Genomic DNA, 13,722 nt, shown 5'->3' with positions numbered 1-13,722 from the left:
TTACTCAAAAAAAATAAAAACTAAATGAATATCAAAAATCAAAATTGAATATGTTCTACCATTCCTAACATTTTTAGAGGAAAAAACCATCATTATTAAACTCCTTTTGTTAAATGAAATCCTTTAACACCAAGTTTGGCCTTTTGGTTGTCAAATTCATGACTGTTGTACCCTCTTCGTGGGGCACGACGTCGCGGCAACACTTTCCGAGCGGTGTTCTGGAAGGGTCTTTGGTTGATTAAGGGAGTCGTTACCTAGTATTATAGTTATTAGAAACCCCAACTGATCTTTTAAAGATTCTAGGCAAGTGATTGGTTGTGTAAAGGGAATATATTAGCACTCCTAATAGGCCACACCTAAGGTAGGCTACATCATCTTTTTTGTTTTGCTATGGTCTGATGATGTTTCTATTTCTACTAATCTACAATGACGAGTTTGCTACGATGAACAAACCCTAGCTTTCTAGGTCAAGAACTTGATCTAGGATGGTGAAATATTCTCAATTATCGTTGAGGCTTATTTAAGGTAAAAAAAAAAAAATTTAGCTATTACATCATTCCAAATAATATTTCAAATAAAATTCCTTATAGTTTTATCCTTAAATTATGAGTGAATGAGTTGTATTTTTCTAAATAATATTCTGGATATTAATCCCATACAAGTTTTTTTATCCTTATGTTGAAGTGAGTAATAATAAACTATTATCCCTAATAATATTTTAGATGTTAACCCCTTTTAAGTTTTTTATCCTTATATTAAAAGTGAATAATATTTTTTTTGTCAAAAATAAGTTTTTAATATTTTTGAAATATAGGCCAACATCTTTAAGAATTTTACAAACTTGTTGTAAAATCCATGAAATATTTTTAAAACATGCCAAAATGTTTTAGATTTTTTTTTAAAAAAATACTCAAATAATTTTTAGGATTTTTGGCCATATGCAATGAAAAAAGAAAATATTTTTTTTTTACTTTTTATTTTTTTTTATTTAGGCTTTATTTGACGAAAACCTATTTTTCTTGAAATAAAACTACCTAAAACTGGTTTAAGGGGTGTTTTCCAAACACACCCGTAAAAAAAAAAACTTTAGCAAAAACATTGCAAGCCAGACAAAGCCTTAGCCATTTGACCCGATCAAGTTGACCCAAAAGCTTTGGTTCAACTATAAACTGAACGAAAGACTACTAGGTTGACCTGAAAACCAAACAAAAAACAAAACCAAAACTTAAAATGAATTAAACTTAAAAAAATAAAAAAACTAAAAAATGTTTGACCAAAAACGGATCAAATGCAGAAAAAAATGAAGAACATTCATATCAACTCCAGCAACATGACTCTCCAGCCAGACCAGATATGATCAAAACAAGGCTACAAACATGTTGTGAATCATACAAGGATCAATAATCTATCATGCATTCACTTCGATTATCAAAGAATCATCACGATTTGATTAAAATGGATTATGGTTTCAAACCAAAATCCTAGAATTAAAACCCATTAAAAACTTGTTATTGATCTCAATGAACCCTAGATTATCAATAATTAAGTATCACAGAGTGTTTAGTGCAAATAAATAGACTAAAATTAATCCAAATTATAGATCTATGACAATGTTCTTTTCAAGAACATAAAGAACACTCTCCTTCAACCTAGAACAAATTAATACATTGTTAAACCTTAGAAATGACCCTTTAGACCTCCAAACACTGTTTTTGGTCCTTATGAACCACATTACCAATACCAAACATAGTTGAATCAAAAGAACTAATAAAAAATATCAAATCATCAAAATTATACATTAGATTCCACCTTTATAATTGCAGCCCTAATGACAGTCAACAACAATATCAAATTTCAATTCAAAACTGACTCTTTAAATAAACTTGGGACCCCAATCAAGCTCAGGAACCAAGATCGTACACTAATAAAAAAAAACATCAAACACCTATTGCCGGTAGTATACAAAAACCATTTTATTTCAGCAAAATAAACATCAAAATATTTCCAAAACATTCAGTAAACCATAACAAACAACTCGGATCAAAATTAAGCAAAGAAATACAACATTTCATGCATTAATCAAAATACAAGAGCAACACAGTGTATCACAAAAAACAAGTTCAAAACATCATTGAAACATGCAATGGAAAGCTAGATGTGTGCCTCATGAACATCACCAGCTAGATTAGAAGAGTTTTTTTTATACCTTTCAAGCTCTTACAATGGTTGTTGCATTTTCTTTCCCAAGCTTGCTACTTTCTCTTAAAGTTGAGGAAATCTTCTTGCTAAGCTCTTAAACCTTCACACTTGGAATCTCTCTATCCTATCTTCCTCTCATTTTCTTTCTCTCCTCATTGTTGTCGCTCTGTCTTGATTTTCTAGGGGTATTTATAGGGTTTCAAGCTAAGATTTTGTTAGATTCAATCAAAGATTGATCATTCTTCATCAAAACTTGGCCCTCTAATCAAAATATGTGAGTTTTGGGTACGTTTTATAGTTTTGAACTCTGTACCTATATTGGTTTTACAATGGTGGTTTTGTAACAAACTTAGTTTTGAAGATTTTGATGGTTTTCACAAACTTTGAGACCAAAAAGATTGTTTTTGGCTTTTTGATCTTGAGAGAAACATGACCAACTTTTGACAAGAACTCATTAAGAAGACTTGAAGTGTGAACACACAAAAAAGATTAGTGGTTTTGCAAAATACGTATTACAACCATTGATGATTGAGTCAACCACTTTCAAGTCTTCGTCGGAGCAACTTTAATGTCATCGTCATTGAAGACTACCTAAAGTTGGTAGATGAGGTGCACACCTTTCGTTTGGATCCAACCTTGCTCGATTTGGAGGCCTATAACTTCACAATCATTCGCTTGAAGGTGTCAACTTGATCAACCCAGAATCTGCTAATATAGTGAGGTTGATTAATGTAATAAGGCTAATCAGTGACAAGATGTTGCTAAGATCATTGGGGAAAATGGGATGCAAATATTTGATAGAAGTAGCTGATGTTTATAGAGGAGGTGTTTCTCAGTCGAATGGTGGTGGTTACAACCCATGAGGTGGTAAAAAACATCACATTCATTCGCTTGAAGCTGCCTACTCGATCAACTAAAACTACTAAAGAAAAAAATACACAGTGCCCGAACGACGCATCATCTAGGCTAAACCATAAAAATTAGAGTTTTTAATTTGAGATTTTGATAAATTTCAATTTAATCCATTTTCTTCCAATTGTTTTTAATTGCACTCATGATTGCCTCTCAACTTTTAATTTTTCTACAATTTCATCCCTGACAAACTCAATTATCAACCCTAAAGTTTATCGCCTTTTCCAATTAGATCGTTGGTTCATGATTTATGAAAATTGACCCTCAATCAACCATCAAACTTTCAATTTCTTAAATTTGGTCTTTAATTTGATCAATTTCGACCCTTTTATTCACATGCTTTTTTGGTTTGGTCCTTAGTTTTGGATTTCTTAAATCAAGTTCCTAATTGTTCATCAAAATTCAATATTTATGCAATTAAACCATTGATTTGACCAAACTAACTCTTTAAAATTACAATTTGACTCTCAAACTTTAATTTCTTCCAATTAAAACCTAAAATGACTTTAAAAACAATTTTTTCTTGCAATTAGGCCCTTGATAAACTTAATTAAACCTGGAAAAATTCCAATTGAGTCCTTAAATATCTAATTTAAAATTGTTTTTCCCTGAATTGAATTTTTCTTGTTAATAAGGCTTTCATCAGTTAAAATTGAACTATAAATTTGGGTATTTTGATCCTCCTTCACTAGTATTTGACAATTTTATGAACATTATCCATTCTTCCTATTGATGTGTGTGTGTGTGTGTGTATATATATATTTTTTTTCCAACCTTTTAATTTGTTTTTGTATTATGTATTTTTTGTATATTTATGTGGGGTCCAAAAATAGGTAATAACAATGACAAGTGACAACCAACTATTTTTTTTCTCTTTTGTTTTTTTTTCCCATGACTTTCTCCATCCCCTCTCTAACACAAGGATTGAAAAATTACCAAAATAAAAATTATCATAAATTTAGAGTGAGTTATGTATTTTCTTCATGTTTTAATTTTCAGTCATCTATCTTTCAATTTGGTGTTATTTTTCTATAATTTCAAGTTTGAATTTATCTAATTAGACTATAAAATGTCTCGATTGAAAAAGAAAAAAAAAGGTTTCAAAATAAAAACAAAACATTCCGAGGTGTTTCACCATTCATTTGAATAGTGAAATACCTGGAAAAACTTTAATTATTTTAATATGTATGTTAATGGCAGTGGGTTTAAGTAGAGGAACCAAATTACAAAATTAATTGACGAGGAGCTACATTATTATTATTATTATTATTATAAAAGTGGAAAGACTTGTGAACTTGTAAAGGGGATAATAAAATAATATTGTTATTAGCAAGATTCTGGGCTGATAAACAATGTATCATCTACTTTATTTTATATTTTTAAAGGGGTGGATGACAAGTCATCAACCCCTTACAAATCTGTTTTTTTCTATAAAATAAATAGGCCTAGTCACGCCGGCATGGGTGGAGAGGCTTAGGCGCATGAGCCTAGTTTTGTAAAGGCCCTAGAGTGTTGGGCCTCTCGAGCCAGGTTAGCGTGCCTAGGCATGGTCTCCTTTTCCCATTAGTTTTTCCCTGTTTTATTATTTTTTCATTTTTTAATTATATATTTAGTAAAAGAATTATTAAACCCAATGGAGTTCATGACTCTAGTTGCAAATTTGACGGGTTGACCCACAAAGCTTTTGTCAATCTAATATATCGTCGTGTGTGTGTGTATATATATATTTTAAAAAGTGTCATATTTATTTTGTTTTCAAAATCATTTCGTTTATTTTAAATTGATCTTTTTGATATGTTTCGTGTTTGTTTTTGTATGATTAATCCATCCCGATTTACTTTTACAAGATTGTTATACTCTTAAGACCTAAGTCAGAGCAGAGTGTATACATGTGATAATCATTATGTTTTATTATATTCAAGCATTAACTTTTGGATTTATAGTTATATTTTTTTCTTGATGTCAAAAAATATATTAACAACACATGTATGATTATTTTTTTGCGTTGAAAAAAAATTATCCGACTTGAGTTGAATAGATGTGCTAATAGTTTTTTGTATTTTTTTGTTATAAATGATTCTCAATTTATTTAATTAAATGCATTCATAAACTTTTTAATTTATGCTTTAGATTTTTTTTTTAATAAAAAACACATTTAAAAAATACAAATTTATTTTTTTATTAAAAAATGTATAATTTGGACAATAATATAGATGAAATGCCTTAAAATGAATGGAAGTTCTTAATTGAGAATTTCTTGAAGTTTGAAATTAAAATCATACTTAAAATTGTTTGGTGGTACAATTGAGATGGTGTGTGTATATATATATATATATATAGTGTTTGAGATTGTGATATATATTATTTTTTAAAGTATTTTTTATTTAAAAATATATTTTTTATTTTATAAAATTTATTCTTGATATTAACATATTAAAACGATTCAAAAATTAAAAATTAAAAAATTAATTTTTTTCAAAAACACTAGAGGAGGGTATTTTCAAAGGTTGGAAAAAAAAAGTATTATAAAAAAGAAAAGAAAAAGAAAAAGAAAAAGGAAGAAATAGTAACATAAGAGATGACGCGAATAAATATTCAGATAATTAATATTTGAGAGTGACAAGTGGAAGGTCCTATACCTCAAAAAGGCAATTACTTTATATCCATACCTTTCTTGAATCTTTGCCTTCTATCAGTCACTGATCATCATCTCTTTACTGTTCTCCGTTGCTGTGTTGAATCAAGAAAAAATGGCAGGGCCTCAGTGCTGTGCTCACCCACCAACCCTAAACCCAAGCGTTGGAGCTGGCCATGTTGAGAAAGTTGGTGGCCTTGACACTTATGTCTCTGGCTCTCCTGACTCTAAACTTGCCATTCTTCTTGTCTCTGATGTTTATGGTAAGCTATGATTTCCCCCCAAGAAAATCTTGTTTAAAGCTGCGTCAAGGTTGTTTCTTTTTTCGTTTTTGTTGTTGTTTTAGGGTTTGACTTCCATTGTCTTGATTATTGTGATCTAATCCTGCATTTATGGCTTGATCTGCAGGATATGAAGCGCCGAACTTGAGGTATGGTTGATCATCCTTTTCTTTTCTATTTTTGATGTGTCATAACCCTCTTGTTTTTAGTACCTAGAAAACACAATTTATTTGAGATGCTTAATATTTGTTTTGCAAATTCTTTTGTATGTCAATCTTGTGACTCAAAGCTAACCTTGATGCTAGTTAAATTATTAAAGTTACAGTGGATCTATTGAAGAAGAAGAAATATTAAATAAAACTTCGGAAAAGAAAAGGATATATTATGGATTTTCTGTGTGGTCATGATTTTCCAAGGCCATTTGGTGTCAAAACATTCCAAATACAGCTGCGCGATGCATTACTCATCTAACGTATTTGATTTGTGTTTGCATTTTCTTTTCGTTTTCTGAGTTAGTTCAATATGCATTTCTGAAAACTATAATCTGGTTAAAGATATTTAAGCATGCCCATTATCGACACCTGCTTCTGTACTTGACAATGGCTTGTTGGCTAACTAGCAAGTTTCACTACCAACTGTATTGGAAGGGGAGGTTATACTCTGCGTGGTGTGTTAAGGAAAGAAGCATTTAGCTCTTGTTGTTATATCTTTGTTTAGAATGGTGATACTGTGGTTCGTTGTGTTTCTGGGTATACCTGTGTGGCGTGCTGTTTGATAATTTTGTACACTAGTGTGACCTAATGGCAGCTTCTTCATACCGTGAAGGAAACTTGCAGACAAGATTGCAGCTGCTGGATTCTATGCTGTAGTTCCTGACTTCTTTTATGGAGATCCTTTTGCTCCTGACAATGCTGAGAGACCCATTAAAGTTTGGTTAAAGGATCACGGCATGGTTAGTTCTTGGAGATCCTTATGCTACATTGATTCTCTGCTATGATTTTGTTGAACATCAATTTTCACGGGCCTTCTGTAAATTTCACACTTCAAGTTGTATGAATTCTATCTAGAATCTTTCACCTGCTTTGATGATGTCATCATTGCTTGCATGAGTTATGTGTATTCTGACTGCCTTGCTGTCATTCCAATCCTTAACAACATTTGAAATTTGAAGTGATCCACATTGGAATGCATTTTTTTTCCTGCATTAATTGTGCACCAACTCAATTTTTTAACATCTTAGCCTGTTTCCATTTTTGACAGCATAAGGGATTTGAAGATGCAAAACCTGTGATTGAAGCTTTGAATAGTAAAGGTGTATCTGCAATTGGGGCTGTGGGCTTTTGTTGGGGTGGTAGGACATCTTTTTCTTATGTGAAGACTGTCATGTATGCTAGAAACCACATCTTCAACTAGAAATCAATTGAATTCAGTAATCCTCTATTTTGCTTTGTATTGAGCTATGAATGGAGCTCGCTGATTTGGTATTATGATTTCTTCTCAGCCAAGGTGGTAGTTGAACTAGGAAAATCTTCTGCTTTCATAAAAGCTGCTGTTCTGTGTCATCCTTCATTTGTTACTGTAGACGACTTCAAGGGTATGGATTTCTGAGTTAAAGATTCTCAGGCTACGTGCTTCTCTCAGTTATTGTTTTGGTTGTTACAATTTGCATTTTGAAGTAGCTTCAAACAAATAACTCATTGTATTTTGTACGATATGTGTGTGTGGGTGTCCATATATGAATCATTGCAGGGTTCCCATTGTTCTGAGATTTTCTGCTATCTTTTTGGTATGAAGTCCATTTTGTACTTTATTGGATGCGATTTATGTTAACTTGCATTCTATTTTTCATATCTTCAAGTAATAAATTTTTCTAACATGCTACTAGACAAAATTTTCTCCATATAATGCTGGTCCGCCTTGAAGTTGGCAGCTTGTCAAGCTACCAAGAATCAATTCTCAAGCTGATCAATTCCTATCATATGCAGCTTTTTAGCAACTCATAATGTTTGGAACCACTTGCAGAGTTTAAGGTTCCTATTTCAATACTAGGAGCTGAGACAGACCAATTGTCTCCACCAGCGCTCTTGAAACAGTTTGAAGAGCTTTTAGCTAGTAAATCTGAGGTAAGAAGACAATACCTTTCTCTAATATATCAAGTGCCTTTTGTAATGTTTTCCTTTGATCCTAGTTACTGGATAGTCTTTCAGTAGTTTCTTTAGGCAGCAGTATGATATGTAAGACGGGCAAATGATAACTTTGTAGCAGCATTTCAGAGCTGGTGCCCTTTCATTTATTTATTTTTCTTGTCCTATGTAGTAACATGAAAAGACATACAAACTAGAAATTTGTAGCAAAACTGTGGAATTCCACAGGAATTTATCTTTATTTTTGTTTTCCTAGGTAGTAGTATGATAAGACATACAAACTAGGAATTTGTTGCAAAACGGTTGAATTCCACTGGAATTTTCTGTTTTTTTTCTCAATCTGGCTACCAAATCTCAATGTACCAGGGAAAAAATAATCTGTGTAGTTTGTGGCTCTTAAATTGTTTATCATTGATACATGTACACAATTAAATATGTAGGCCTTCGTCCCAGATGAACCTATTGTTTTCTATCCAAAATATAAGATAGTGGTGATACTAACCTAATACCAATCACATTTTTATTGCACACATAAATTGTTTTTCCTGTGGAACTGATGTATTCTTTATTGGTTAGCATTCAGCACTTTCAATCTCTACTTTTCCATCCGTATTTGTTCTTTGTTTACTTTGGAACACCTATGACATCTACTTCTTTACATGTTGGAATGTTTCTTTACAGGTTGATAGCTTTGTGAAGATATTTCCAAAGGTTGCTCATGGATGGACAGTGAGGTACGATGTTGAAGATGAAGCTGCCGTGAAGAGTGCAGAGGAGGCCCATGGAAACTTGTTGGAGTGGTTTGCCAAATATGTCAAATGAGTAGAAACTAGAAATTTGCCCGCGTATGTTGAATTGCCGAGAAATCATGCAGTTTTATTATGCTCGCACTACGTTAAACTTGAATAAAGATGGCTCTTTGATGCTTTGTGACTTCCTTTCACGCGTTCCTTCTTTCCTCCTGTTTCTTTTATTTACTTATCTTTTTTTGATATTTTGAGGACAGAGGATTTGTACGTAGAGTAGAACCTCTTTAGAGGAGGTCTGTCTACTATATGGTGGTCTTTGCCCTCGCACTGATAGATTGTACTTTAAACAGCCTGGACCGAAAAGTGTTCTGGGGCTTGGTGTTATTTGAGTAGATTAGGTGAATGGAAATGGTGGGCTGGATGGCCTAGTACCTACATTCAGAGAGGACTTAAGCGAAGAACGAAGTGCGACTTAAAGAGACTAGCAAAGAAAGTGAGAGTTCTGGACACAAGTGGATTTTTAGAGGGTAGATGATAGGAGGGTTGAAACTGGCTCGTGGGGATGATTTGTCTGTTCCTGTTTGTCTGTATGGTGTCTGTTTCATAGCTTGTCAACACTGCTCAATGTTTAACAGGCTGAATCCCTGAAGTTTGAAGGTAAAATCGATGCCGAAAACTGTTTGATGGTAAAATTAAAATTGTATATATAGTTGAAGGGTATTTTAAGAGATCACGATAAAAATACTGGGATAGTTAACATTGAGAGTGACTAGTTGAATTTTATATCCACACCTTTTGATAGACCACCACGTCAATCTGAGAGGAGTTTTAAGCCAAATCCTAAATATTTGAGATGAGCCGAGGACATGCGGAATCATGGCATGCGTATGCATGCATGCAACGTGGGAAAGGGATGGACTGGGTCGTGGAGGTTATGGACAGAATTGCAACAAGAAATGGTCTTTTATCGTTGCAAGTTTTATGTCATTTTATTTTTGTTATGATTGTTCTGTTTTTTTGCTTTGTTAATTCTCTGTTTTATGTGGGTAGAGTTCATTTGCTTACAGTTAGTTTTTCCTTGTGATTCGGTTTATTTGTTTGTTTGGACAGGACTTGCTTATTATTTAAGCAGCCAATGCTTTCATTAAAGGATAAGAAAAATTTGCATTCAACTTGTGGTACTTTTCTCCCCAAAGAAAAAACAAACTTTATTAGCCTTTTACACTTTGCGTTTGGGATCTATTATTGGTATCAGTGCCTGGTTTCCAAATGGGAACTAACAAAGAGTGTATTGAGCACTTGGAATCTAAACTTGGTGTAGTTCAAGAAGGATTGCTGCGAATGGAGGAAACACTCAATCGACTTTGAACTGTGTTGATGACAAATCATGAAAATCCCAACCACGACAACCATCCAGGTAACGATGGGGGTCGGCAGATCGTCTTCGCCAAAACAGCGAAGCTAGAATTTCCATGATTTGCGGGGGATGACCCAACCGAATGGTTCAACCGTGTGCATCAGTTTTTCGAATACCAAGGCACGACAGAAGCCAAGAAGGTTTCCATGGCAGCATACCACTTAGAAAGGGAGGCTAACCAATGGTGGCAATGGATTCGTAGGATGTTTAAGGACGAAGGACACATGCTTTCATGGGAGAAATTCGAGGAAGAACTCTAGCCTCGCTTCAGACCCTCGGAGTGTGAGGACTTCGACGAAGCTCTTTCCCGTGTCAAACAACTAGGAAATTTGCGTGACTACCATCGCGAGTTCGAAAAGCTTGGCAAGAGGGTCTAAGGATGAACTCAGAAGGTGTTGGTGGGCACATTCATAGGCGGCTTGAAGACATAAATAGCGGATGGTATTCAGATGTTTAAGCCACGGTCACTCAAAGAGGCCATTAACTTAGCACGAATGAGGGACGATTAACTCGCACGACAAAGGAGGTTCATGCGGCCACCATCTGAATGAGCTCTGTTCGCTCTTCCACAAACCACTCGTGTAGCTCCTGCTACACCTGCGGGTCCCATCAAACGTATGTCCTGGGAAGAAATGTAGAGGAAAAGAGCACAAGGCCTATGTTTCAACTGCAATGAGCGTTTTACAACAAACCACATATGTCAAAAGTTGCAGCTGTTACTCTTGGAGGGCCATATAGGTAACATGATGTGTGAGGACATTACAAATCAACAGATGCTAGAAGATAGCCATAGGGGAGATATAGTAGTGGTGTGGGAACCTGAACGTGAACTAGAAATAACCTTTCACGCTTTAACAGACTGGACAACACCGAAAACCATGCGTGTATCGGCAAAAATGGGGTCACACGAAGTAATGGTTTTAATTGACAGCGGATCGACACACAACTTCATCAGTAATCGCTTAGCAAGTATGCTCAAGTTGACAGTCATACCAACTGAATCATTCCATGTCCGGGTGGCTAACGGGGAAGGATTAACATGTCAGGGGCGTTACAATAAGGTGCGGGTAGAGTTACAAGGCACTGAATTTTATCTCACCCTTTTCTCTTTGCCCTTAACAAGTATTGATCTTGTCCTGAGAGTTCAATGGCTTGAAATGCTGGGATCTTTGGTTTGTAACTGGAAATAGTTGACCATGGATTTTATTTGGAAAAATTAAGACCGTAGGCTGCAAGGGGTGGATGTGCAAACCATTCAAGCAGCTTCACCAATAGAAATAGCAAAGAAGTTCACTGTGGACATGCGTTCTTTGCTGTGTGTTTCCAGTTAACTAGGGAAACCGCACCACCTGAATTACCAACTAAAGATGACAACCAGAATATACATTGTTTGTTGAAGGAATATGCATACGTGTTTCAAGAGCCATCAAGATTACCACCTGCACGTGAGGTGGATCATTGTATCACGTTAAAAGAGGGAACTGAACCTATTAATGTACACCCGTACATGTATGCCCACTTCCAAAAAACTAAAATTGAGAAACAGGTCCAGGAAATGCTAGATTCGGGACTCATTCGTCCTAGCACCAGTCCATTCTTGTCGCCGATGCTACTGGTAATGAAGAAAGATGACAGTTGGTGATTTTGTACAGATTACCGTTCACTCAATGTCGCTACTATCAAAGATCGTTTTCCCATTCCGATAGTTGATGATATGTTAGAAGAATTATATAGTGTCGCTTACTTCACCAAATTCGATTTGAGAGCCGGCTATCATCAAGTAAGAGTAAATCCTTCCGATGTTAATAAAATTGCTTTTCGTACTCATAACGATCATTACAAATATCTCGTAATGCCTTTTGGCCTGTGTAACGCACCCTCGACATTCCAAGTCATTATGAACTCAATATTTTGGCCTTACCTTCGAAAGTTTATTTTGGTCTTTTTTGATGATATTTTGGTTTATATTCCTACTTGGAATGAACATCTGTTACATGTTAGACAAACGTTGGAAACTTTGTGACAACACCAATTCTTTGCCAAGACCAGCAAGTGCGTGTTTGGCTAACAAGAACTGGAATACTTGGGGCACATTGTCACACATCGGGGAGTGAAGGTTGATAACAGTAAAATGACAGCCATGGTTGCATGCCCACCCCCACTACTATTTATAAGTTACGTGGTTTTTTAGGCCTAACAAGATATTACATAAAATTCGTTCAGAACTACGATATCATAGCAAGACCCCTGAACAATCTGCTCAAGAAGGGAAAATCTGGCTGGAATGAAGAAGCCAACACAACCTTTTTGGCTCTTAAACAGGCAATGACAACTACGCCTACATTAGCTATGCCTAATTTCAATGACTATTTCACCATTGAAACTGATGCATATAGGGATGGAATTGGTGCAGTTTTGTCACAACAAGGCAAGCCGATACTGTTCATGAGTCGAGCCTTGGGGGTTACAAAAAAATCCTGGTCTACTTACACTAAGGAGATGCTAGCCATTGTGGAGGCCATACGCTTATGGCATTCTTATCTCATGGGAAAAAAATTCTTCATTCTCACTAACCATTATAGTTTGAAATATTTCTTGGAACAACGTGTGGCCACGCCTGAACAACAGAAGTGGGTGATCAAGCTTCTGGGCTATGATTATGAGATTATTTATTGCCCAGGCTGTGAGAATTCAGCAACGGACGCTCTCTCGCGCAGATCTGGTAGTCCAATTCTTCACCATTTGCACATGCTGACAGTGACCATATGGGATGAAATTTAAAAGGCTTATGAGGGAGACTCTTACATCCAATCTCTAACTTGCCTAGCCAAGGATCAACCAGCTGGACCGTATGCATGGCATAATGGGTTGCTGTTCTTTAAAGAAAGAGTAGTCATTCCTTCTTAAGCAGCAATACGATCACAATTACTTCATGAAATGCACAATACAAAAAATAGAGGACACTCTGGGGTCTTACGAACGTTCAAGAAATTAGCTCAACAATTTTATTGGCCTAAAATGTACTAGGTGGTGCAAGAGTATGTGAAAAAATGTGATACTTGCCAGCGGGTGAAGTCTGAAACATTGTCTCCAGCGGGGCTCCTGCAGCCGTTACCAGTTCCATATCAAGTTGGGACGACATCACTTTAGATTTCATTGAAGGCCTACCGACATCCCAAGGAAAAGACACGATCTTAGTAGTTGTTGACCGTTTGAGTAAGTCTGCTCATTTTCTACCCTTAACTCATCTTATTGCTAAAGTCGTGGCAAAACAGTTTGTAGAAGGCGTTATTAAATTGCATGGTTTACCTAAGTTCATCATCAGTGATCGGGACCCCATCTTTATCAGCAAATTCTGGCAAGAGTTTTGTCACATGTTCAACAC

At 35.2% G+C, this 13,722-nt stretch overlaps 1 protein-coding gene across 1 annotated transcript; it reads left to right on the top strand.

Annotated features, from left to right (window-relative positions):
* Nucleotides 1-5,745: 5,745 nt before the first annotated feature.
* LOC7481625 (endo-1,3;1,4-beta-D-glucanase) lies at nucleotides 5,746-9,109 on the top strand. Its single transcript, XM_002312704.4, has 7 exons — nucleotides 5,746-6,009; nucleotides 6,155-6,176; nucleotides 6,853-6,979; nucleotides 7,288-7,378; nucleotides 7,529-7,621; nucleotides 8,050-8,150; nucleotides 8,853-9,109. Exons 1-7 carry the CDS (start codon nucleotides 5,862-5,864, stop codon nucleotides 8,991-8,993), a joined length of 723 nt encoding a protein of 240 aa, XP_002312740.1. The 5' UTR covers nucleotides 5,746-5,861; the 3' UTR covers nucleotides 8,994-9,109.
* Nucleotides 9,110-13,722: the final 4,613 nt, after the last annotated feature.

This window comes from Populus trichocarpa, chromosome 8 (assembly GCF_000002775.5).
Source record: "Populus trichocarpa isolate Nisqually-1 chromosome 8, P.trichocarpa_v4.1, whole genome shotgun sequence".
Lineage (NCBI taxonomy): Eukaryota > Viridiplantae > Streptophyta > Magnoliopsida > Malpighiales > Salicaceae > Populus > Populus trichocarpa.
This window is presented reverse-complemented; position numbering and strand designations above follow the sequence as displayed.

Coding starts and splice junctions, on each gene's coding strand:
- LOC7481625 (XM_002312704.4), top strand. CDS start 5,862: ATGGCAGGGCCTCAGTGCTGTGCTCACCCACCAACCCTAAACCCAAGC. Junction 6,980..7,287: donor GGTTAAAGGATCACGGCATG/GTTAGTTCTTGG, acceptor CATTTTTGACAG/CATAAGGGATTTGAAGATGC. Junction 8,151..8,852: donor TTTTAGCTAGTAAATCTGAG/GTAAGAAGACAA, acceptor GTTTCTTTACAG/GTTGATAGCTTTGTGAAGAT.